This window comes from Osmerus eperlanus, chromosome 11 (genome assembly GCF_963692335.1).
Source record: "Osmerus eperlanus chromosome 11, fOsmEpe2.1, whole genome shotgun sequence".
NCBI lineage: Eukaryota > Metazoa > Chordata > Actinopteri > Osmeriformes > Osmeridae > Osmerus > Osmerus eperlanus.
Window position 1 is genome coordinate 12,852,469 of NC_085028.1, and position 27,994 is coordinate 12,880,462.

Genomic DNA, 27,994 nt, shown 5'->3' on the forward strand with positions numbered 1-27,994 from the left:
AAGGTATGCACAACCTAATACATGCTTGAAACTTGTGAGCCTTAAATGATTACATTGCATAGATAAAATCATAACTTAATGATACAACGCCATGCAGTCAAAATACATTGTAACAATTCAGGTCATGTTCCGTTAAGCAGTATTACAAAAGATGAACTACGGATGCAGCTTAAGTAAACAGTCCTTTAGTCATACACAACTCTGTGCAAACACTTTTGAAGTTGGCCTCCTGGCTATTTGCCTCCTCTGTTGGCAAAGGGACAGTGGCTCTGCCCACCCTACAGATAAGAGACAGAGCTGGTCACACAATTTCGGATCTTCTTGAGGGCAGTGTGTGCCCCCTGCTACAGCCCCAGTAGCATGTCCAGCTGCTCTACAAGCTGGTAGAGGAGAGGATGTGGTTCACGCTGTCTGATGGGCAGAACGAAGACCCCCACCCATGTAGTCACGGTTCCTGTATGTTAAGACAAATGACAGCACACAATAACGGTAAAAGCAGCAAAAGCTAAAGTAACAAGTGTCCAGTATCAAAATCAAGGCAAATATGAGTGATGTGCATTGTAGTGTTCCACTTCTCCGTCATAGTTTTAACCAGGAATGTTTTCAGACCAGCAGAGGTCACCAGAGAACTCGGTAAAGAATGAGGATGTATAGGAACCAATGGTATGTTTCTGCAATGCCGGAGGCTGCAGTTATGTTGAGTCCTGCACAAACACACAAACACACACACACACCGGGCACCCACAGTCATCTGCACACATAGCAATTTAAAACCATCAACAAAACTTTACCATATACTTTAGAATGTCATCTAATCCTGCCAATATCAATAAAACATTACCTATTTTCTTCAATGGTGATTTAAGGTAATCATTATGTACTACTCAGTGATGCCAATCAGTGTTGTCATCTTTCGCATCCCAATGGCAGGAGGGGGATGAATACGGTCAGGGCCAAGATTGATTCTGGAAGGTGATCCTGATAGAACAGGAGTCCTGGGAGTTCCAGAGGTCTAGCAGAGGCTGACAGCAGAACAGATTTCCTGTCCAAGCCTGACAGTGTTCCGTAGACATCAACCCTCCACACATTAATGTTCGGCCACTCAAGAGGACAGAGAAACTCATCTATGGAGACATTCTGCTCCTGTTTGCCACCTACCCCTCTGAGCAGGAAATTGTTTTGTCACATTCACAGGGACTGTGAGAGGATCCTGGGAAGAGGAAAATAACCTCATTCGCTTCTTAAAAGGAATAGAAAAAAATCTTTGTGAAGGTCATAACCAATTTCTAAAGAATATATTTCTGCAATATATATTTTTATCTTTGTGTATTATTTTCTAAAAGAACTTGTTGGTACAGCTGAGATGATTTTCCTGCTGCTAAACTGGATGATAGCAACTCAGCAGCTGGTCAGCTGAAACACAGCAACACCAGTTTTGACCTAGAATGTATTTTTTCTGGTTGAATAGTGTATACTACTGCTCAGTCATGAACATTTTCCAAACATAAATTATGCTACACTAATATAAAACCAGAGACTCGTTATTAAATAAAGAAACTTTTATTATCAAAATGTAACACATTATACAGCGTTATTAACACTGAAATATGCTCTTAAAGTATCTAAATATTGCAAGGGATAGATTATCTATACCTATACAATAAAATATAGTAAATATTCACAGACAAGATTCATGTTTTCACACAAACTAAATAACCTAAAATTAAGTTAAAACAGCAAACAAAAAGTTGTTGAACCTCAAGTCATGGACAGAGGCTTGCATGCTCCTTCCTTATGCATCTCTGCAAGATTCACAATATATAAAACATTTACAACAATGAAGGAACCTGGGGACAATTCATGTCCATGACTTCACGAAATACAGACATTTGCACCTAGACTTGCATATTCTCTCTCTCACACACACACACAAACACACGCAGACACGCACAGGTGAGTTGTGTGCCTGAATCATTATAACTCCTCCTTAATGCTACCATTTGATCCATCTGTCTTTGTCCTGATATCATCCTTCAGCCACGTATTGAAGACCGCTATGGGGTCGACATTCCAGTGTTTGTGGAAGGAGATGGGGACCTGGTGGGCCAGAAAGTCTTTGGCGTAATCGTCTGGTCGTGCCTAGAGAACACACACACACACACAGAGCAGACCAGTCAGGCCGTGGCACGGAGGGAACTGGACCAGAAATAGACTAACTACAGAAATACAGAGTGAGGGCATTGGCTACATTTACATGGAGACAGCCATTTTGGTAAGCAGACTCTAGCAGCCTAATTAATCGAGCCTACCACATGAATAAGATAGGTAGAGAGAGTCTGGTGGAAGAAGCTGGAGCCTCAGACAGCGTGACGGTTACCTGGTGGAACAGAGAGCTGTGCGTGATGGGCAGCGCCAGGGCGTTGAGGCACATCCCCAGCACCATGTCGTCAGGAGCGTCATCACTGTAACACTTACAGCCACTCCTCATCAGCCTGGCCACCGCCTCCCTGCTGAACACCATGCTGGACACAACAGAGGACGACATGGGTGAACACGCCGCGGGGACAAGACGGCACCACCGCGTGACGGTGCGAAACGAGTTTAGCGAGAGCGGCGGCGGCGGCGGCGCGGGGGACCCACCCTCCTCCACCGGTGATGTAGCTGTAGCCTCCCTGGCTCAGGCCGTAGCCGTACCTCTCCCCCAGGCACACGGGCTCGGCCGCGTCGTAGCAGCTCAGCAGGGCCTGCAGCCTGGGGAGACTGGAGGAGGGGGGGCACAGAGCACACATCACCCCACACACTCAGGTTACATAGTCAGGCCTCCTCACACGTCCATGGTTTGCATAAGAGTGAATGGGAGATATTTTGGTCCGGCTAGCGTGAACGTTGTACTCCGCTACTGTATATGCCGAGCAATTTGGAACCCGAGATAATTAAAGCTTGGTTCATGGCGCGTAACAAGTGACATTCAGACAGTGATTGAATCCCTTGTTGTGATGATACAGATGATATCCTACCTGATGAGTGTGTCATCATCCACAATCAGTAGCCAGCTGGTCTCTGGCACTGCATCGCTGACAAATCTCTCCAGGATGGCAAACGTTTTCCCACAATGTCCTGCAGAGCAGGGCAGCGATAGTTCAATTCAATGCTTGTAGGTACCAATGGGGGGAGCCATTGGACAAGTCTCCTACGGCAACAGGGCCTTGTGTTCTGTGGCAGGACTACTAAACAGTTGCCTGGAGGAACTGATAGAATCAGAGGCTGCCCTGTCCCACACACTGTTAATCAATGAAACTGGTTAATTCACTTGGCTTGAAAATATGCTACAATATACACAATAAAACTCTCCATTGAAGAAAATCCATAAAGGGCTCTCCTTCATCACTGCAGTAGGCTACATGAGTCATGGTGTTTGATTTACATATCAGCTAAGCATTGAATATTCATAATTACAGTAATTGCTGCCCTTGGAGTCAGTTCAGAGTAGAGGGTGGTGTCTATGGCAGGACCTGCTACACACACTGCAATCTTTAGAGGAAATGGCACTATACAACTTCAATTACACACAATCTCCCGCCAACGGCCAATGAGGCATTCATCTAATCATTATAATGAGAAGACAATGAAAAGGATCGTTTATGAACTATGAAAGCTTTACAACAGCAGACACGGAGGGCTAAAGTCAATCATGCCTCAACTACTGATGAGTGTAATGTTCTGTTTTCAAGTTTAAAAACTAAAACAACAAATGTTCACAAACAAATCCACAGCCATGGGATTATCAGTTATGAAATGCATAGAGTTATGAAATTGGAAAGAGTTCATATGAAATATGAAATTATATTAAATGATTATCCCTTCCTATTACACAAACCTTTTGCCTGAGGTCTGCCCTTCTACAGCTGGCTGAATGAAAATGACTCAGGTCATTAGACTTGGTAAACAGCGGAAGAGAGCCAACCATTTGGAAATGTGCAGATTGTGGCATAAAACACAACGCTCAATTAACAAATTCATGCATAAACAGCAAAGCAAAACAGATGCACACAATGTACCCAAAGCCTATTGATACAGTACCTCATTATGGTAGTGAGACTGGCTAGATGGGTCTGACACACTGCCTTCTCTCAGTGTTGGGTACTCCCAGGGTCATGGTGGGTAGAGACTAACCTCTCTCAGTGATGGGTACTCCCAAGGTCATGGTGGGTAGAGACTAACCTCTCTCAGTGTTGGGTACTCCCAGGTTGATGGTGGGTATAGAAGGATCAGCATGGTCGCTGTAGTACTCCAGTAGAGACGCCTCTTTTTCCCAGGTCTTCTTCACCACTGGGACTGCGGCAAGACAGGAGGGAAAATATCAAATCAATACCACACACACACACAGTCCCAACTACACAGTCTACCACACACAGTCCTAACTACACAGTGTACAACATAGGCTCAACATACACAGGCAGAGTGACATTACTCATAATTTCATTATTGATTGTAATTGGTCATGTTCTGAACACACACGATATGGAACATTTACTAAGACTTTCATGCTAACCAAAATCTCTCTTGTGCAAAACGGAATTTCCACATGGGTGGAAAGTGGAGTCAATTGGGGGAAATGTTAATGAGAAAATGAGCGCTGTAAAATCAGAGTATGTCTAATGACCTGACAGAGGACACATCAATGGTGGCTGTTTGGTAGAGCAGGTCATTTGTCATTTGGATCTAATGCAGAATTTTCAGGATTCTCCTGGCGTCAAACTGCAGCACTTTATCTGTCTCATTAATCTTTTATAGATTTGAGATACTAAAAGCTTATCCAACACCACCATGAAACCCACAGAAACAAGGAGTGAGGAATCATTTTTAGATGATGTTTGAAAGCTCAGTTGATGTATTCCTGTGTGTTAGGGTCTGACCCGAGCAACTTGAGGGTGTGTTACATGTCATGTCTGGGATCCTCTTCTTCCCTACTTCCCCCACAACGGATGAAGGGAATATGTTTGGAAACATTTGTCTCAACACAGACCCTGCCACCAGAACCCATACCAAGTAACCCACAAGATATGAAGCAGGTCACAAGAATAAGCACTTAAACAGTCACCCATTTCACACGAGGCTACAAGTGCAGTAAATCCTTCTGAGGACGAGCGACACCCAATGTCTACATGAATATTTCAGAGGAATGTCAACTGTAAATGGCCCCCATCTGTGTCTGAGTCCCCAGTCAGCAAGTTTAGCAGCTCAAATGAGGTGTGACTCACGTCTCTCAGCATGAAACTTTTTGCATGTTTTCACAGCAACAAAAATGTCGTCCTTCTTTGCAGGCTCACCCTTAGATAAAAGCAGAGAGATTGAACCAACATTTACAATATTGCACAGACTTAGGAAGCTGGTTACACATCACACTTAGACGTTCAAATGCACTGGATGAATCTCCACAGCAGGACGATTTGTTTTAATGTTAAATGGGAACTGGCAATTATTAGAATTCACGCCCTCTGGTCTCAGTCTTTTACTCTCTAATGTTGAAAGGATGTCGTGCTCCCTGCTGTCAGTCCTCCTCTGCCTGTTGGGATATGTAGGGAGGGAATGCGGAGGACGTTTTCTATCATCAAACAAGAGGCGGGGAGTTGAGGTAGAAATGAGTGGAGAAAAGGTAGAAGATGTTAAAGGAGCAACCATGGAACAACCTGTTTTCGAGATACATTTTTACTGTCATAGACCATTTTGAATTGCCTATGAACACATCGGATCCAGACTCTACATCATCAGCAGACTTGATGTGTTTTTCAGGGAAAGTAACACTGTTTTAGCTGTACTATACCTAACTATATTCTACAGCGACGGTTTCCACGACACCCATCATGAAGGAAAAGGACAGATTATATGAGAGGGAGTTGTTCTGTGCTTTTATGACACGTTACAGTCAAGCGGTAACGTCGAGCACCAGTACGAGATGCTCTGTGTGAGCTGTCTTCCATCAGGACCCGTGGGAGTGAGAGGTGAGGACGGTCGAGGTACCCACACACAGGGGGAGCCGGCTGAGGAAGGTGGCGCAGTGCTGGGCTCTGGGAGAGTCCTCCGGCTCAGTACACAGCTCGGGCACGGCGGTCAGGCGGAGGCCCTTCCCATCCTCCCAGATGAACAGTGCAATCTACAACACAGCCACATGCCTATGAGCGCCATCTGATACCACATCGCAACAAATGGAAAGAATAGACAGTATTGATTTCCTAATCTTTTTTTTCCCGCCGTGGGATCTCGATGAGTATCGAGAACTGTAATTGAATAAAGTCTTATCGGGGCTTCCAGTTCGGAACTCGGCCACTGGTACTGTAACATCTTTAAACCAAAGAGGTGATGAATACTGAGGATGGACGGAGATCAAGCAGTAGCTTTGGTCTCTGAAAGGTTCCATAATAACAGAGACAGAGAGAGTGGACATGGACCCACACTGTGGCAGGCAGGATAAACAAGATGACGAATATAAATAAGCTGCCACGCCGCTACGGTGAGAGGACAGGAGACAAATACATACAGGCACTTCGGCTTTGAAGTCTGTTCTGGCTATAACAAGAGGTGCAGGGAACGGAATGGGCAGCTGGTTAAAATAAGAAACCGCAGTCACACCAATTATAAATCTGCAGGATTAAATCTACTCGACCGACAATTTTCATCAGAAGGACCCATGCTGGTGTAATAGCTCACCTCGTGCTTCAGGTCGATGGTGAAGTCTGATTTGAGAGGGTCCTCTCTTACTTTCTTTGCAAGCCTGAAATATCAGGTTAGTGTGTGTTAGTCATCTGGAAACCTCTAAAAAGGGCCTTGATTGGCTGTAACAGGAATAGAGGAACAGGAATAGGCTTACCTGTTAATAAGGGGTGTGCTCAGGGCCCAGGATGCAGCAAAGTCGGGGTATTTAAACACTTTGGGATTCTCAGCGAAGGCGTAGTGATGTATGATAGTAGACTCCTCATCGTAGAGAGGCTTACCGAGGAACCACTCCTGAAGGATGGACACACATCACCAGAACAGCCTGTCATCCTCCACAACACAACACACATTTAGAAGGGTGCATGAAAATTGACTTAGTTTGGCATGCTAACATGCTGACAACGGTTTGCTAATCCTCAGACCCATACCCATCAGACTAAATTCTACATAGATTAGAACACACATTGACTTTGAGACAGCAGATTGAAAATCAATGAAGATGCTGCCAAAAAATATGCACAAGCAAGTCTGGTCAATTGTAATGATCTGGTCTGTCTGTAAGCTAATCAAACAGGATAGGTCTGATGTATCGGCCAAGTTTGTTCTCCCAGATCAGACCAGGACCATCGGGGGTGGGGGTGATATACACGTTGTACTTCTACTTTCTCCAATTAGCCAGGAACAACACTAAGGACATTTTCACATTAAATACGCTTCTGGACAAGGTTACAATGGGTTATAAATTACAAAGGCCAGGGCAGTTTTACAAGCCTGTGCTGTCAGAGAGTGAGGTGTGCAACGAAGCAAGCCATAAAGACGCTGTAAATATCCCATGTCTTCACAACCATGGCCTGTCTGAGGGTAATGACAATATATTGAATTCCATTCCAGAGAAGTAACAAACCCAATTTGAACCTTCACTGATGTTTCTTGCAGGCTCTGAACATAAAGTGTATGTAATTACCTTAGAATTTTAAATGACTGCTGTTGCTAAAGCTCTCAGCAACACTTTACATTAAGGTTACATTAACTACCATTTAAAGTAAATACATAGCAATACCTATTGTAAAAACATTGTAGCTAGGAAGGATTGATTAGCGCTATATTATTACACAACTCAAACTTGGTATGGGGGAGGTTGTGCTTTCCAGTGCTAAGTGGATTTTAATATGGATCTTTTTTTGGTCACACAACCTTCAACTGACCCTTAACATCTACTTACCATGTACACCTGCTCACTCAGCGTATACTTTGCCACCTTACATGTTTGTATATAGTTACATGAAAATGAATGTAACCTAATTTTTAAGTGTTTCCCTCTTCTCTAATGCTTTGATAAAAGCATCAATTACAGCAAAGAGTTGATTGCAAGCACAGATTATCCACCACACAACAACCAATGAACACTTGAAGAAGCTCGACCTGGACTAACAATCTTCTGCTTGGCCTCAGGGCACTGAAAGTAGCATGTGGCAGCACATTACTGCTAAAACCCATTACTTCTGCCAACTGTACATTTGTCCTTTCTCTGCATGGTTTTTTGAATTCCTGTTGTGCCAATGTCTTGCAGCAGTGTAGCTGAGATATTAGTCGCACTCTGCCTGGTAGCGGAGATTAGATTTGTTTTCCCCACTGTGCCTGGTAATTACAGACTGTTCCTTGAGTCTGACCACCAAAATACTGTTTACAAGACTACACACTTGATTTTCTGCTGCACTTTTGTACACACACTTGTTTGTATGTCCCTTCGGATAAATGTGTCTGCTAAATGACTAGCATGCAATTGCAAAGACGACAAACTTACCTTCCTTCTGTCAAAATTCATGAGGACTTGAACAAGTTTGGTCAACCTCACATTGGTTTCCTCCTCCAGGAACAGAATCCAGGAGGAGTTCTTTTTAAAGGTAGAAGATAACCTGGAAGATAACATAAAACCTGGAATCCAATCACTTTATTAATAGCTATGTCGGTTTATCATAAAAAGTTATTGTGACCTTGCAGCAGTCTTATCAAATGAGGATTTGTCTACGGGCTAATGGTTGCACGGAACGTGAACCAAAACTCCGGTACATCTTCTTTAATCAAGGCTCGCTCTAGTCTGGGTTTAAATGAGGGCTGCTGACCCTGAAACACGCAAGCAGCTCTGTGAAGGTTGACACAGCCAGGGAGCACCAGCAGCAGTTGCGGAGGTGAGCCTCACTGATGGCTTCTCTCTCAAGACTGACAGCTCAGGAGCACTTACTGAGGAAGCAGAGGTAGGATACTCCAGTCTCCCTCGCTGGCTGACAGACTGTGAAGAAGCAGTACAGTAGGGACGCCCTGCAGACACGCATAGGAAAAGAAGACATTTGCACAAACACCGGCTCACAGCTCTGCTAAGGAGAAGACTTCCCTCACAGTTAATGATGTCACGGAGGCATAAGGCCATCGAGGCCATCACATAACTCGCAGACAGTGGACAAAAAAAAAAGAAATACGACAACAGAATTCAATCTAAATAAAATACTGTAACAGCCATATAGACCCTTTTATTATTATTTACCAGAGTAGAATCACCCTGTCTGCACTATGGAACAAAACCTACTCTGCAAACTGTCATCGAGCTGAATTACTCATCCGACGTTGGCAGACACTTGTTTCAAGACAACATTCGCTAGGCTATTAGCAACACGAGGACGTCGATTTTACACAGACACCTCTGATCTGCACTTGCCGTTCTCCCAGATACTGGAGATGAGTCTACTGGCATGCAGCTGTGACTACATATGTAACCCTTTAATGACTCATCCATGTCTCTGAGAGAGGACACTTGAGCTGAGCTCTGTGATGCTCCCACGGGCCCCCGAGAACATGCAGACTCCTAATCAGCACCCGAGAACCCTTCCCTGTGTGGACACGGCCATGATGAACAGCACATGATTGCATTGTGACTCAGGGGAACATAGTGGGTTCAGAGGCCAGCCCGCCATGGAGGAAATACGGGAAGCTGCACTTTTAATCATGAGGGAGACATACGAGGGCTTTGTCTCCACCTGCACACACGCTGAAGACAGAGTAATGAGATGATCTGAGTGGCTGTCACTGCCTGGCCCTCTCCTGTTCCTCGCAGGGAAGCCCATAAGCCTGCCAGTCTACATCTCATCACCTGGCCCAATACGCACAGATTTCTCCACCACCACTGGAGAGGTAAGTCATAGTCAGCTCATCTCCATTCAAGTTAATTGAAGAAATTGGGTATTGTGAACTGGTGCTGTTCTGCTTTATGACTTCCCACAAGCATGAGGACATGAGGACGCTAACCAACACCAATGTTGGTTAATATGGGGACGCTTAATCAGCAGAAACTCTTAAGGTAGATGACTGTCGGGGACAGTGTCCATAACCAGGATCTGTTTGAAATGTACATCAATGATGGGACTCATGTGACTGAGCGGTTAGAGAATCGGGCTAGTAATCAGAAGGTCGCTGGTTCGATTCCCGGCCGTGTAAAATGACGTTGTGTCCGTGGGCAAGGCACTTCACCCTACTTGCCTCGGGGGAATGTCCCTGAACTTACTGTAAGTCGCTCTGGATAAGAGCGTCTGCTAAATGACGTAATGTAAATGTAATGACCAGGATCTCTCCATCAATAACCAGGATCTCTTTCAAATGTACACCAATGATATGTACATGTTATCTTGAACTCAATAAGAGCTGATGCTCTAAGAGCTGATGCTCTAAGAGCAGAAAGAAAATTTCTCTGACAAACAGTGGACAAAGTCATCATTTACTCGATGGAGAGCAAGCCAATTCCCTTCAGTGTCTCAACTGACAATGCCAGAAAACTGGGTCAGAGATGATCTGAACAACACCCAGTTTGCTCCAGTGTTCAGCTAAATGTACGTTATCTAATAATGTTTTATATATTTACAGGCCATTGGAGAGGATGTTTAATGAATAGAAACAGAATGTCTGAGGTGATCCTGCAGTCAGCCTCCACCAAAGCAATACTGACACCATGTGGCATCAATACAAACTACAGAAGGGCAGCCTTGTTGGTGCCTTTGTTTGTTTGCACACCTTTTCCTTGTGGGTCTAAATGTGTGTGTGTGTGTGTGTGTGGGGGGGGGGTGTATAGGTGTGAGGAGGGGTTATGTATGTATGTGGAGTGAAAGGGTTGTGTGTGTGTGTTTGGGTGGATGGATGGATGGCTTGTTCCGTGTGTGTGCGTGTGGAGGGGGTCTGTGTGTGTGGCATATGGCACTGTTACCATAGAGAGGCTCTCCGCCTGGTGGAGCAGATCTGCTCTCCGTCTCTCCGCCTGTCTCACATGGAAGGAGTTTCTCTGGCTCTGGATGACAAACACTATCTCCCGCAGGTCTGAAACACACCACACAACCACAAGGATCAAAGTGGGTCATTAGATCAGCTAGGCTCAGAAAAACAGAACAATTCCTCAGAACTCCATCTATCTATAGAATAAACTGCACGGTGGTAGAGATGTGTTCATTTGGTGTATCAAACGCTCAAGACACACGCTCTCTCAGGAGCTCTGTTGAGGCTCGGTCATCCCCCCCACCGAGAGCTGCGTTTGGCTACGTGACGAGAAGAGTAAATGGCAGGACAGCAGACTCTGGAGGTTTCTAGAATGATCTTTAGTCAGATGAGTCCTGGTATGCAGTGGCACAACACGCAAGCTGCCGACACAGCAGACAGCCCAGCTGTCGGCCTCTGACTGACACAGCTGCACTGTAAACATTACGGAGTACCCCTCTGCATAATGAGTATGAGATTGACATGGAGCCAGTCGATAACTTCCTGAGGGAGTCCAACAAAGTCGGTTTAACTACCTCTATCACTCTCGGTGGAGTGTACCTTCTCAGTGCGGGTGACATGTTTACATATCATCATAGTCATCTTCATAGGCCAATAAAACAAGCTCATTAATGCAGTCTGGCTTCATGTGAACCAACCGACAGAATAGTAATGATGGATCTTTGATCATGTACCACATCAATGGCAATGGACATGAGTGTGTTAAACAAGTCCCCATATTGCCCTCCCAGTCAATACAATCACAGCTGGTGGCTAAGGGATTAAGGGGAGCGAAGCATGCGTGTCATCTTGTTTATCACACTGTTCACTGGAGTTACACCGACCAACTCGACCGAATCCTCGAAGCCATCTTTCACGTACACAATAAACTTCCCAGCACCTCGCTCAGGGAGCTGTGACCACAAGGCAGCCATCTGACCCTGGCCTGCCAAGTGGCAGGACCACAGGACGTGTCCAGGCGTGGAGGACAGGAAAACGAAGGGAGCCAAGCTTTTCAAGCCCAGGTGAGCAGGACAAACAGCTCTTGCTGTAATGAGTTGTGGCCTTTCGAGAGCTGGACCTCAACACTTGTTAGCGTGGCCTAAAACAAACACACGTACGCAGCTGGCAAGTCACTCTCCCTTCCTGAAGTTCCAGACATTTTAATTAGCTGGCTAAGTATATCCACGGATTGTAGTCATAAGGGAAGAATTGGCTGTCATAAATCACGATGATCTGCACTGGTGGCGCCATAAAGCTTTCTAATACGGTGCCGAGAAACACTGAACCATTATTCACAGCCCAAACAAGTCACAGCAACTAGTGACAGCACTGTAATCATCCCTTCAAGACAGTGTGCTAGACCCCAAGACAAGAGAGAGAGGGGAGAGCGAGCGAGAGAGGAGAGCGAGCGAGCGAGCGAGAGAGAGAGAGAGAGAGAGAGAGAGAGAGAGAGAGAGAGAGAGAGAGAGAGAGAGAGAGAGAGAGAGAGAGAGAGAGAGAGAGAGAGAGAGAAATATGTGCAGGAAAAGAGCTGACACTGGCAGAATTGGATGCATTGCCTCCTTTTCAATTCTATCACATAACCCATTGCAGCGGTGGGCTGAGATATTAGCACTGGGGTCAAGGGTAAACACTGCATCAGTGTCATCCGTTTTAAATTGAGTGTGGGTATGTGCTCGCATGGATCCATGGCCCTGGGAAGATTTGCCTGCTAAATCTGATCATGTCCATCTCTAAGACCCTACATCCCCTGTAGCACAGCTCTGAAAGAATACTCTTTAGAGATCCTTAAACAGGATATATACTCTCAGAAATGCTTAGAGATAATATATTTACTCTTAGAGATCCTTACAGACAGTATTTACTCTTGGAGACCCTTAGACAGAATAGTATTTCACACCGCTAACAACCTCTAAATGTCCTTCTCTCTGGCTTCAATGTTTGAGTGTTTGTGTGTGTGTGCACGCATGCTTGAGAGAAGGAAAGCACAGGCATATTTTGTGTGTTTGTGTGTGTGAGAGTCAATAAGTCAGCGAGAGAGAGAGAGAGAGAGAGAGAGAGAGAGAGAGACAGAGAGAGAGAAAGAGAGAGAAAGAGAGAGAGATAGAAAGAGAGGGTGTATGTGTGCGTGAGTGAGTCAATCCGTCGGCGAGAGAGAGAGAGGGTGTGTGTGTGTGTGTGTGTGGGTACTGTGGGAATCACACAGGGATGTGGAAGTGTGTGTGTTAGCCCCGAGGTGCTGTTCTACACCCTCCACCTGATAATGCAAAGCGCAGCAGTAGTAGCAGCTGCCTGAATCTGGCGCAAGGATCAGATGAGCATGATTCCAGTCCCTCACGGTGTGGGTAGCCTAATACCTGAGTCAGAGCGGAGCAGAGTGGAGGTAAAATAAGAACCTAATCAGAGGGAATTCAGAGGCCCAGGCTTCACACTAATGGGTTTCGATTAATCATCACACAACAAGGCAGAGGGGGAGGGAGGAGACATTCTGTTCCAGCTGCTCTTACCTCCTAACCCCATCTTGTTCCACTTCCTGCCCACTCCCCTACAGTAACAATCTCCTTTGTTCCTAATGCCTGACACCCGGGATCTGGCCGTGCCAGGCAAAGCAAGGCGTCAATAAATCGATCGACTTGTGGAGCAAAACATTTTAAACAGCAGCTCTTGTGCCAAAGACGCTGCAAAGCACTTCTCAATGACAGGAGGAAGCGCTCATGAAACACCCTCTGGCAGAGAAGAATTAAACTGGGGTGAATGACAGAGAAGGCGGTGGGGGAGATAGTAGCCTGGCTCTGGTCATACTAGAAACACATTATTTATTTTTGCCGTGCCGTTGTCTGATCCAAGTACTGGAAAGCATATGAGTCTGGTGTTCTCCTCTTTCCTCCAACCCAATCTGTATTCCACAGGAGGGCCCCACTATAGATAAAAAAGACTGTATCTGCCCTGAGATATATTGGTTGGAATGAGACACAAAGGACTGCTACCCCTTCTCTCCCTTTCAAACCGCATGGAGTCAGCCTTCCAACACTATCATCTTGTGCCCAGTAGCAAGCTCTGGGAGGATCTGTAGAGAGTGCGTGCTGGTATTTCCTACAACTTCGCTGAATGAAAGAGAGAAAAATACAAGAAGTTAAGCTTCAAAAAGCAAGTTCCACAGTGTGGATGCTGCAGGTCATCCGTGTACGTGTCTGCGACTGAATGCATGCTCCAATGCTAAATGTAGCATCTTTGTGCATGTGGTGTCTGGTCCCTGCAGTGCCTTCACCTCAGTGACACAAATCAATGCTGACACTTCCTCAAAGCAGGGTGGCAGAGGGGTGGCGGGGAGGAGAGGGGCAGAAGGGCAGAGGGGTGAGGGGCAGAAGAAGGAGGGGGGAAGAAGGAAAGGAGGGTAAGAGATGTGAGGGGCAGAGGGTAGTGGGGGGGGAGGCAGAGGGTAAGAGGGGTGAAGGAAGGAAGAGGCAGCAGAGGGGAGGGGGAGAGGGAAGGGGAGAGAGGTAGAGGGAATGGGTGAGGTAGAAGGGGTGAGGGGCAGAGCTCTGTGCCCCCTGGCCACTCCTGTAGCTCTGTCAACTCCATCAGCGTCAAAGAGCAGGTGTGGGGATTCAGAAAAACCGTCACCTAAGTCCTTACTACAGCCCCAGGCTTCTACAAGAGCTCTCACACACACACACACACACACACACACACACACACACACACACACACACACACACACACACACACACACACACACACACACACACACACACACACACACACACACACGAAGCATCACTGGGAAGAAAAAAGACCACGTATAAGAAAGTGGGTCTTTGACTAGCTATGTGACAGCAAGTTGTTTAGTCTCATAGAAAATTCCAAAGCAAAAGCAAAGAAAATACACAACAAAGCATGGGAATCTGATCAAAGGCACCATTTCAAGGGAAACGGTTTGTTGAAAAATTCCATTCTGCTTCGGCTGTTAAGCTGCAACTCCACAAGTGAGACCATGACACTGTTTGGAGAACAATGACAGCGTCATTGCACATAGGTAGTTGTCTATCTCCAGCAATCACCGCAGACGAGAGAGGATGTCAATAGCTCATTTCTATGAGGGGCGAGAATGCATCCTCGCCCAGCTGCTGATTGTGTCGGTGTAAAACCTGTCTCGCTCCAACGACTCACATCATTGGGTTCCCCCTACAGACAAGGCGCCCTGGAATATTCTCCATGAAAATCGGCTCCATCTATTCCTGTTTACGTCCGAAAGCTGCATCTCACGCACGGACCTAATCAGGAGCACCGAGCTGCTGTGGGGGGGCCAACCAGCCATGACCGTCACACCACACAGCACCACAATTTACAATACCAACCCTCAGGGCATGAGGGCATATTCTGTCCAAAAGTACAAATTCAATAAAGCCCTATAGGGAGTTGGATTCAGTCAAATTGAATAGAATTAATATTTACCAAAAGCCATCTGGTCAGCAGTGTGTGTCGTACAATACCTAAGTGAAACGGTTTCCTCTCAGCCTCATATCCATACTGGCTTTTAATTGGCCTGCTTTCAGATCAATCGCGAGCACGGTCTGTTTAACTTTTATCTTACGGTTGGAAAGGTCACTGTTCTAAATACCTCTCTGTGATTTGGAGAGGAGAAAAAGAGAGAAAGGGGACAGAAAAAATAATTAGCTCATTACAATTCCTAGTAATGTGCATAAAAAACCTGACTAGTTTCAACACCTGAAGTTCGGAGAGGGTCTTCTGGCTATTTTAATCATGCTCATTATAAATGCTACATTCCACTCTCTGTGGACAACTCTGGTAAAGACTAATGAGTGTTGAAGGCAGCCTTAAACCCCCTACTTTGCATCAATAATTCAGGACCCAGAAGCAATTTAGTTTTAACAGATTCCAAAACCTCACTCCCATCATCAGCCTTAAAACAGCACACCTTTAAATAAGATAACGAAGATCAGGTGATCTCACCAACACGCACTGCACTGTTCTGTTCCAGAGAAGCGGGAACCCCCGGGAAACATGAGAGCAATGGATCCAGCACTGCTGTGTTTCTCATTTATCTCCTTCAGTAGGGTGTGATGTCTTGATGTATGAGATATGCCACAGGTCAGTACAGTTCAGAGATAAGACAGGTTGGTTGGAGTACAGCTAGGAAGGCAGTGAACGATTTTCTCTCGGGATGCACACCAACAAGCACTCTTGACAAGTACTCCCACATTGTTCTGATGATAACGTATGGGCTTTTGAAATGTGTTGACTGTGTGGCTATCTTAAGCTGCTACATATTTCAGGAGAGAGCGGTTGCTGCGTAGTTTGGCTTCTGTCAGCAGGGAAGTACATCTCTCATGTTCTGGCTCGCAGCCATCGCATGGATATGAAACCCCTGATAGGGAGGACAAGGCTGCACTCGATGCTTAGCCACACCTAATTCTCTTAATGGCTATCATCATTTATACAAACACCACGTAGGCCTAGCCTTTACAGAACGTCAAGGTGCAAAACAGGAGAAAACATTCTTCCGAGTAAGTTCGAGGACGAGTAACCATGGTATCCCTGGTATACAGTGAGGGGAAAGTGTGAAGACACTTCCCTACACACTTAGCAGCCATTCTATTAGTAGGTTCTCTCTTCGTGCAGATGCAGCGCTTTTTTTGTTGTTGTTTCTCTCGGAAGCACATGAACAACAAACTATATAAAGCCTGCAGCACTGCTGGAGCAATACAATGTCTTGATCTTTGTCCAATGTTTTCCAAAGGATGCCCATAGATGCAAACAAATAAGTAGGCCAGTCCTGCTGTTTGATCTTCACCAAGATGTTTAACAAAGAAAGTCCTGCCTTGATGTGCTGCTTTCATTTATTCATTTCTGGAATTCCAGGCCCACAAACAATACCCCCAGCTCAGACTGGCACTGCCTCCCTGGTGTGACAAAGGGAATTACTATGGCACTGCCAGATAGCTTGATCCATTCAGATAACTGTCTGTGTTTGTGTCCTTTGCTAAGGTGCCAAATTAGGGCATTATAAACTTGTTATTGCAGGTCCTTTGTTTCCGTGGTGACCCAGTTGAAAGAGGCAGAGGTCCAGAGACTCCTCTGCAGGTTGAGGAAAATCATTCACAGACGAAGTGCTCTGAAATTGTGCAAGCTCACTCAACCATGAAAGGCGAACACCAGGTCTTCAATCTCACTCTGTTTTTGAGTCTCTACTGTCAAATCAATAATATGAAAACTACGTCTTCAGTCATTCACTGACGTTTTTGTAAGAAATTGGGATTTATATCGCTTTGCAGGGTTTTTTTAATACCCAATTTTCAGCTGTGATAAAACAAGATATATTTTAAACAGACACCCTACAGAGAGGCCTTTAGAATGAGATGGAGTTATTAAAGCATTTTTACAACTAATTTCACGCATTTAAAGCCTCAGAGAATGTTCCTCCAAACCCTTAGTTTAACTGGTAAGAAAAAGCATATGGCCTCATCTTACTGACATCAATTCCATAATTGAAACAAGAGAATGGGCAAGTTTAAAGCCTCTTTAATTTGTTCATTCCATTGAGTGCCATGCTGGATTACCCTCATTTGCATTGATGCATCTGAAAAAGCTGTATCAGATTCCAAACTGTGACCCACATTCAATATCATGGGTCTAGAACCTACACCAAATAAATGAACACGGTAAGAGATATGTCAAATGACTGCATTACTATGAATTGGTTTGACAAATCAATACCATGCACTATTACCTAACAGCTAAATACAGTACAGAACAAGGAAACCATTTGCATCTCTGCCTGCTGGATAAAACTGAAAGACTTACCCAGCTGACTGTCATAGATGACGTCCACCTCATCTTGGCTCTGTAAAGACAGACAGAGAAATAACTTCTTGACATCAAGCATGCAGGTTGGCTCGTCGACATCTTTTCACATCACACGCCAAAACGAACGACTTATAAACAACCGAGAAAAGTAAGTGTGCGACTGACTGACATGTAGCTTAATGAGCGGAGTAAATCAGAGGCCGAGTAATAATTACACTTCCCTATCTCAGCTCGCTAACTTCCTCTTTAAGCTATGCTAAATGTAGAAAACCCCTGTGGGTTCCTAGATAGGAATAATGGATACTACTCCTTGTCATTAGTTCATCCTAATTGTGTGGGCTTTGCGCCTGCGGCTTCGAAGCTCTTTGGCTCGAAGCTCTCGGCTCAATTAAGGCTGCTGGTACCACGACTCCTCCAGAGTTGTCAGGCGGTGCTAGCAGCAGACCATGGAGGGATGTGTAAATCAATCACTTCTCAGACAACTTTGAAAAGCTTTCTTTTCACCTCTGTCTTGCAGGAAACATGTTTCAGTCTATGGGGAGAACGTGCTTGTTCTGGCTTTCTCCTACTCTGGAGCTGGGTAGCAGAAGCAGCAGAGTATTAATAGATAATGACAAAGTCAGACATGTTTCTGATTTATGACTACCTCTAGACTAACAATTACTCCACTACCGGGCTCCTGAGGGGAGACCAATTTAAACAAGTCATAAATTCACACACAGAGTCGGGTGTGGCACGTTGTTACTGCACCACTGAGGGGGGCACTGAATCACAGAGCTGGGTGGTGGCCATCGGAGTCAGTTCCAAGCAGAGGAGGCTATCTATTTAAAGTCACTCAAGAGACCACCCATATAACAACAGAGAAAGCGGAGTCATTCGCTCAACTCATTTCCTGTCACAAATGCAGCAACCTGGCACCTGTCATAACAGCACTTTTCCGCCTCACCCACATTTCCCCAACTTCCTTCCTTCTCTGTAATATTCATCAAACCCTTAATGAGGAACTCCGACAGGTATCCACTTGAGGAAGCTGACTAACAGGAAGCTCAGGAAAATGAAGAAGAGATGAACAACAGGAATAAAACATTCCATGATGCTTGTAGGGTCGCAGGCATGCTGAGTTGTCAGAGTTTTGAGATGATCAGAGTGAGCTGTAAATGTATGCAGGGGAAAACAAGATCACGTTAAGACTGATTTGATTCAGTGCCATCGGTGGGTAAAAAGACATTGCCCTAATTAGGCTCAGTAGTTGGAGTCAGACCCATGGGTTCTGCCTCATGTTCTCAAAACGCTGCTCCTTCTGAAGCCCTGATCCGAAAGAGATGAGTTGGCAGCCTGAGGGCTTTAGAATACTGTATATTCATTGCTTATAAGAAAGAATTCTGCTCAGTTATTGGTCTAAATAAAAAAATATGTGTAACTGACAACTGTAATGGGCACTATTTCCAGCAACAGCAACCAAAAAAAGCCTGTCAGATCAAAACTATAGATACTGGATTCTGATTCACAGAGGAGAAACAGGTCAGCCAGTGACAGTACACATGACTAAACAGAACCATGAATATGCCATTCAACTGGTCCCAAATAGAGTTGGGCCATTCGGACAGAGCCACGAGCTCCAGAATCATCTGTGTCTCCACCTGCAGTCTTGCTGTCTGCTGCCCCTGCCAGCTGCAGGAGATGCTCTTCCCTCCCGCCCGCCCGCCCTCCCTCCCAGCAGCACTAAGCTGCAGAGAAGCAGCTCTGCCATCGAGGGAATCCAGGTGACCACTTTGATGAATTCATTCATTAGAAGGCTGCGAGTAAATAGATAGAATCTATTTGTGTTTGAGTGAGTGTGTGTCTCCTGTTATTTTTGTCTTCCTGTTTTTCACAGTATTGTAGACAAGCTGTGACAGGGAGTAAAAGAAGGAAAACGCCTCACACTGTCCCTCCAACTGAACGAGGCAGAGAATACAGATCCAGACAACCTTGACCCCTCCCTCCCTCCCTACCCCAGTGACTAGACTGTACTGTCACACACAGATACACATCTGTGCTCAAGGCTTATTAATAGACTGTAATTTCAGACAAGCAATTAAACACTTGAATACCTCCTTGATCAGGCAAAACCTTCTCTCATATTGTAGGGGTCACTCTATAAAGAGAGCCTTCGGGGTACAGAATAGCAGTACTGCTGATACGAGAAAGGCAGTCAAATATTTTGGAAGTGAAAAGCAAATCTCCCAGAGGCCTTTCATGATCAATTTCAGGAATGCAACTCCTCTGAGTGGGCCACACACCGTGTTTCAGTAAATGGTTTTATAGACCGTGGCAGCGAGCGCTAAGGTCAAGTCTAGCAGAGTTTTCATCATTACTGATGGAAGAATTGTTCTCAGCTCAAGGAGCGTGCTCTTCGTGGTCTCTCTCTGCCACTGCACTCAGGTACTGCTCCTTGTAAGCAGGGCTCCCAGTAATCCAATCTGACAAGGAGCTGTCAGCCATTTTAAGGAGGGGTCCTAAAAAACCTAGTAGTGTTGAAACGAGATTACACTGAATCCACACTATTCAACCTATCTGGGAGGCTTAGACAAATCTCTTAGGAGGAGAAAATTCTTCAGTGACCATCACCCTATGCTGAGAGTGCCTTCGATGTGACAAAAACACACCCACACACACAGACAAATTAAAACTCAAATGGACTTCACCCTTGCCTCCCGGGCAGTGGAGAGATCCGTGTCAATATTTAATTGGGGTTAAAGGAGACTCGGGCACATCTTCCTGAACCTGTTTAATAAGTGCTATTCCATCAAGGGTCCACGCTGAGACTATTCTCAGATCCCTGGTTCTGATTGGCCGGGATGTTACAAGCAGGGCAAGGCTGGCTTCCTGCCCCTTGTGCCCCATCTACAATCACCCGTCACCTGAGGGCTCTGGCAGCAGAGGCCCATCATGTAACATTACCACTCTGCTCTGTGACTGAATTATTCAGGCCGGCTGGACTTCCAGAACTCCAGAACCTCTACTGAGATGAATGATACAAGCTGATAGGATTCATTTATTTTTGTTATGAATTACTTGTTTCAATTATGTGTTTTTATACCTGTCATTAAGATTGGCAGGAGACTAACCTTGCGTCACTGTATTTTACAGTATGTGGATCACACGGCCTACTTACTTTTTTGTGTTCATGTTTTGTGGCAGCAAAAACGAGAAGTGGCAGAGCACTGAATTTAAAGCACAGACAGTTTGAGTGAAGCAAAAGACCTTTGAAGTTGAAATCAGTGGTCAAAGTGTGTCTGAGGTCTACAGCTCCTGGTGACTATGCCAGTGATGCTGTCTCAGGATACCTCTCCCATCCTTGTACAGCAGCAACACTGTACAGCAGTTGTTGACTAGTGAATTGTTTCTGCCCCACACCATTTTAAACTGATAACAGCAAGATGAAAAGGAGTAAATTAAGTATTAAATCAGAGAGGTGGAAATGCCTGACAGGTAAACAGGAGAAAATATCTTCCAGAGAGAGTGCTGTAAAGCTAAACACCTCAACCAAAAGCATGTCAAATGGTTCTCTCAGCCTGAAACTATTACAGCAACTGAACATGCTCATGATTTATTAAGACGCAAGTTCAGAGAATAGCAAGAGCAACAAAATCATCCTACAGGCAGAGAAGAAAAGGTATGGATTGGTATTGGGTTGCAAAGATTTGCTGCTGTAACCTAGGGGAAAGGGGAGTGGGGGATCAACCCAAAGAAGCATAGGTTTTATTTTGGTTTCTCTGGAAGTGAAGCCTTTCACAGGAGTAGGGAAACTGGGACTGGATAAGAAGCATACTAATTAGCAATACACTAGTCACAGTCCATTAAGGTTCAGTGAAATTAGCATAGGACCATGATGCAGTGCAGCAGAGCGTCCTTACCTGAGATCCCTCTCTGGAGCTTCCAACTGCAATTGTGACAGCAACTAAAAAACAAGCAAAACATAAAAAAACATTTTATGTTATGAATATTAACACCAAAATTCAGACCATCTCTCAACAGCAGACATAGACTTGATTACATGGATAACAAACCATATTTGCCTGAGAGGCTTGCCCATGTCTTCTGAACAACTGAGTAAGACATTACAAAGAGTCCCCCATGGAAAACTGTTTGATAAAATGATGTTGAGTCTCATCTTCGAGAAAAGGTTCGTTAACGTGAGATTTAAAAGTAGCCTTAGGGAGCCTTTCATGTCTGAGCTGGGTTTTTTGATGGAATGCTGCACACCGGTCATTGTTGAAAGCTTACAATTAGAGCAGAGAGAGTTTCTGTCTAATCATAATTATTGATTCTGAGGCTAGAAGGCCCTCACATGAGGATTCCAAATCAATACATACTGGAGCATCAGAGCACAGCTTTTCCATTCTGGTCCACATTAAATCAAGCCTGAGTAACGGTCTAGTTTACAACATGATCTGTAAGCAGCAGATGAGGCTTAGGAGGCAAACATCTTTGTGATGCATGTTGAAAAGTGTTCTTTACGCTGCAGATAAGTCTCTGTGGCATGAAATAGGTATTGAAAAACACTTATGACGACCATGAATAATTTCAACCACACCTGGGATTTTATGTTAACTGTCATTTAACAGCTTTATGTCCATCTGTCAGACATACGTATTTATAGTTTTTTTGGTTTGATGGACCTGTAAAATTCTGCTCCACAATTAATTGGTCTTAAAATAACACCAACAAGTGGTACTAATTCACAGGTTTTAGTCATTCTTGGTTAAAAACAAGGTCTTAAGAAGAACCCACTATCAGATAAAGGAATTATATGAAGACCTGAAATAAAACAAAAGGACCAAATTCACACAATTAAAATACAGAATCACAACGAGTGCAGCCATAGTCAGGCTAATTAGTCCAAAACAGGAACATGGACGGGTTTCAATGAAAGCAAAGCAGCCTCCAGAGTTAGGCTAAAGATCAGAATTCAACAGGAGGCTGACTCCAAGACAAACTGGCTGTTTACTGCTTACCAGAAAGGAGAAAGTAATTCCAGAAACACTCTAAAGCCTTAACCTTCACAAACATCGATGTCTCAGTACGCTCTCCTCGGCTGACAACACTCACACCTGAGAAGCCCACAGGTGCTGGACAGCTGTGGAGCCAAGGACACGTCTACTACTGAGAACCTTTCATGGATGTTGTGGATGTTGTCCTCTGCTCTACAGATTAAGATACATTTTAGGTCTTCATTTATAAGAAGAAAAGACACTTTAAATTGAAGCCAATTTCTAAATCAGGAATTGAAGAGCCAATAAACTAAATGGAACCAAGTCTGGTTCAGAAACAAGAAACCAGTCAATTCCACTGAATGAAAAATACTGAGTGAATAACGTTAAAGAAATGAGTTGCCCCCTAAATCCTTGCAGACAGACTGCATTCTCATCTGGTCTCCGGGACTCTGTCAGAGAGGATTAAAAATGCAACATTTGGCTTAAAACAAGGAAGTATTCCTACAGGAATACTTCCAAGTTCACAACACATTCTGCTACATCTGTCACAAACTTGCCATCTTTCATGAAAGTCCCTGGAGTAAGATGAAAAGAAGGCGAGAGAAAGCCTTTTGCAAACACTCGTGCACAGCCTACACAAAGCCACAAGCACTGCTGTGAGGACATTCTCCAGGACCCCCAGCCCCCCCACACCACCCTCTGTGCATAATTAGTGTTGTTCTCTACAATGTCTCCAAATGAGCTACAATAAGAGCACTCCCTGGCTTTGATTTTAGCCACAAGGCTACAAGGCAGAAGCAAGTGAGTCCATGTGCTCTTTGTGCAGTTTTGTCAGTCATTATAGTTCCCATTATTGTTCATGCAGCCATGGGTCCTTGAGCATAAAGCTTATTCAACTGGCTGCCGTCTCTTTCACGAAGGAATTTTTTCTCTTTCATAATGGTAGCCTAATCATTTATTTAAGTTAAAACATTGATTCATTTTATGAGAAACACTACAATAGTTGCATGAATACATTGATCCTGAGCTAATTAGAAAGATGAGCACTGGCTTCAAATATTTTATACAATGTGTGGTCTAACACAAACTACTAATTCCACGATAGTCATAAACCATGATATCACAACATGTAAGCTGAGGCTTCTCCAAATGGTTATCAAATACTGTTAAACCACAAAAATAGATTTTAACTGAGTACCATCCAAAAAGGAAATGTCACAAAGCTACACTTCATTACGAACTTAGTTCAACAACTCATTAGGCTAGTGGTTTGGAATGAACCCAAAATGTCAGTCTGCTCAATACAACATAAAGGTAGAAATGGAAGAAAAATTCAGCTAGCACAGATAATCTTATACAGACATCTTAAAGGGCCAGAGGAAGAGACTACATGAACTAAACATCCAATTAGAATTGAAATAAACATTTAGCAGACATGCAAGGAAACTAATCAACACCTGTTTGAGATATTGTGCTGTTCTTTTGCCTATCAACACTGTGAGACTTGTAGATTCCTCAACATAACATGTGGCTGGTGCTCTCTGCCTTCATTTGCCAACGGCTGTCTACCCCAGGCCAAATCCCAGAACTGACTGCCTCTGATAAGCAGGGCCAAGCTGCAGCTCCACCAGAGCCAAGAGATTTCATGCTGCTCCAGTGTGCCTCCAGCTCTACCATGCTGCCCAAGTGTGTCAGCTGGTGCTTTTGCTGCTTACCTCTCACTTTGACACTTTTTTGTTTGTAATTTAGTTCAGAATTTGTTGAAGTTACAGTCACAATACAAACAGCGAATGAAAAAGGGAATCCTGAAAGAAATTATTTCAAAATGTAAAAAATATACACTATATACTCTATAGCAGCCATTCCTGACCTTTTCCACATTGTGGCCCAGTTGCGTAGCTCAAATATTTTTGCCGCCTCCCAACACATCTGTTCACTTAATTCGGCTTATCACACATGTTTAACAACACCACGGCAGCCAAACAGCTCGCTTTCACTGCAACATTTATTTGAGCGATCAAAGAAGACAAAGTGTCCATCATCAGGCCAGGCAAGGTCTAGATCTTCCGGTGAAGTCAGAAACGTGACTTTTAATAACTGGAACAGGTTATGTTAACCCTTGGCTATTGCTCTTCTTCTCACTTTTTTTCATCAACTGATAACACGTCGCCCTTACAGAGATCTATCCCGTTTCCAGATTTTTGTTAAAAACTGAGAAAGACATGTTACATTGCATTATCCATAGGGAACAAACATGACAGACCAATTATTTATGTGAGTTAACATTAACGACTAGAAAGCAAGCTGACAGAGTATTGTAATGTAGTAAAAATTGTTAGCTAGCCAGTCTAGCTAACGTTACTGCTCAAATCCAAGATGGCTAGAGCTAGCCTAGCTACTTTTATTGTATGAGTTAGATTAACCTTACCTTCGTAATTGTCGATGTGGCTCGAAACGTACAATTTGAACCCCTTTTCCCTTTCCCTTGAAGGACAGCAACATATAATCCTACATACATTGTTGATTGTCATTTTGGGGAGAAAACCCAAACTCTTCGTATAATACAGCTTTGAGAAAGAACGTAACTGCACGCTACCGGAACTTGTTGTCCTGGTTTATGCTATATGCGGAAGTGATGCGGGCATAGTGGATTGAAGTGGGCGTATGCAAGTTAAGGCGGAAATGTCTGTTGGTCTTATGTCAATGTGCCAAGCATAACTTTTGGCGTTTCGATCATGATGAATTAAAGGCAAAATGTAATTTTAAAATTAGTAAGAATTTTGATAGGCAAGTCATTTAGCAACAGTATATATAAATATTTTGATATGTATTCATTTTTCAAACTTTAGTTTTCATTGGTTTGGTGACCCACCTGTATTACACTAGTGGACCACAAGTGGGCCACGGCCCACAGGTTGGGAATCTTTGAGCTATAGAATAGCCTACTTATATAATAGCCCGCCCTCTTCAGAGGATTCAGAACGCAGCGGCCCGCCTGGTCTACAATCTACCCAGACGCTCCCATGTTACCCCGCTCCTCATCTCTCTCCACTGGCTACCTATCATGGTCCGTATCAGATTCAAGACCCTGGTATTGACCTTCCGAGCAGTGAACGGGACTGCACCCGTCTACATCAAGTCTCTCCTGCAGCCTTACACCCCCACCCGTCACCTACGGTCTTCTTCAGACAACCGCCTGGTGGTCCCACCGCTCAAGACCGCCCGGTCCCAACACAAGCTCTTCTCCTGTCTGGCCCCCCAGTGGTGGAATCAACTCCCCACCTCCATCAGAGACACTGACTGTCTCTCCACCTTCAAGAAAAGGCTCAAGACGCACTTGTTCCGGGAGTACAACAGTACTTAGGAATGGTTCGCTTGACCCGATGTTAGTTTCCTCAAGGATCACAATGACTCTTGCTCAGAGACTTGTTGCTCTTGTGGTTAGTGGTAACTGATTTAAAATTGTTTGTACTCGCTGTGATATATTGTTTTTTTATTATTGTTGCTTGTCTTTTTTTTCCACAGGTACACTTGCACTTATAGCAGTTCATGTTGTTTAATTGTAACTTGTTTAACTACATGCTCGTATGGTTCTTCCCTTTGGCACTTACTTTGGTTGTTCACAATGTGTGCTTCATGTTTTGACTACTCGCAATGTTTTGTGGCTATCTCGTTGTTATGATCAGTGACCTATGCACTTTGTAAAGCTCTCTCTTGGAAGTCGCTTTGGATAAAAGCGTCTGCTAAATGAATAAATGTAAATGTAACATCCACTCTCTACATTCCCTGTTGAGAACACACAGTATTGTTAAACTAGCTTATTTTAAGAGGTAAAAGGAAATGCCTTTGTGGACGGGTAAGATGGAGCATGAAAATATGGCGTCCCCCTGCTGATGATAGCCTAATGATGAATTGTGGGGTCAAGGTGGGGAATATAAAATCATATAGTCTAGGTGATGATGAAAGTAGGTCATTGTCACTAGTAATTAATAGGCACACTCAAAGCTAAGCAGATAGGCTAATTTACAAATAGCAAGCTCATCTCACAAGGTCTAAATGAAAGGCTCGGGGACAGAAGGTAAGAACTTATAGGCTATACTTTCAAAAGGAGGACGAAGGCTCACATCCATCTCCTGCCTAAGCAATGCGCCTTAGGCACATAACTAGAAGAACGAATAACCTAGTAGCCAACCGCGTTGGAAATCAAATTCTTCAACATAAACTAAAGTAGGTTGGTGCTCAGTAATCTAATCACATGTCAGTTTAAAGTCAGTCTATTCTTCTTCTTCACATTTGATATATGCTAATGATTAGGACAGTTTGTCATCTACGTCTTCATTTTTGTTACAGTTATAATGTAAATAGCGTCCTTTTTGCAAGCTATCAGCTCCTGAAAGAGTTGCTGCCTTGGAAGTCCCATTCAGAGCAGCGCTATTGGCATTAAACTTACAGGAATGTCCATACACTACTTGCAAAAGTATGTCAATATTCGTATTGGCAACATGCAGAATAGCTAGATACAGTTAGAAACGTACAGTGGGCATACTATTGTCCATGCAACCACAAAACCTAGCCTATGAAGTTTTAAAGAATACTTTCCACTTTAAATGTATGGTGGTGACAAGTATAATGTTACGTCTGCTAACACAATTTGCATAAACGCTTTTAAACCCGGAATTTCATTTACATCAAAACAGAAAACACAGTCAATATAGCGAGTTAGCTCAAACAGAAATGAGCAACACGGTGTGCCTGAACTAGACAAGACTTCAGCCTACGCAGCCCACTGTGTTTATGTCAGGAAGAGGAATGATAACTTTACAGATGTAAAATACTCACAGAGTGACAGAAAAATGAAATTGAAAAACACTTTGTTTCCGACATCATGGTTTCCTGGTACCATCCTTAAAGACTACGATGCTGGTCTAAAAGAACTGTGCTGACAGCGCCGCTAAATCTGTCTCTGACAGTGTTCGGATTCGGAATGGAATGTTTCCTTTTCCTTGCGGAGAACAGGGAGAGTGCGATCAGTCATCGCTGATTTTACGTGGCTCAGGCACGCACTCTAGTGGCTAAAAACGTTCGACTAATTCATAAGGTAGTAATTTGATAAAAAGAGAAAGCCACACCACACGTATTCCGAAAAAGCACAGCTTACTTTATTTTTAATACCGGGA

General features: G+C 44.2%; 1 protein-coding gene across 1 annotated transcript; it reads right to left on the minus strand.

The window, feature by feature from the left end:
* Positions 1-1,550: 1,550 nt before the first annotated feature.
* Positions 1,551-27,816, minus strand: b3glcta (beta 3-glucosyltransferase a). The gene is made up of 15 exons (XM_062473239.1): positions 27,657-27,816; positions 21,738-21,781; positions 17,836-17,875; positions 10,964-11,073; positions 8,957-9,033; positions 8,519-8,630; positions 6,869-7,005; positions 6,709-6,772; positions 6,026-6,154; positions 5,262-5,331; positions 4,222-4,335; positions 3,018-3,117; positions 2,641-2,760; positions 2,378-2,522; positions 1,551-2,139 (listed from the first exon to the last, which is right to left on the minus strand). The coding sequence occupies exons 1-15, from the start codon at positions 27,718-27,720 to the stop codon at positions 1,975-1,977; spliced, it is 1,491 nt and encodes a 496-aa protein (XP_062329223.1). The 5' UTR covers positions 27,721-27,816; the 3' UTR covers positions 1,551-1,974.
* Between the last annotated feature and the right edge of the window lie 178 nt (positions 27,817-27,994).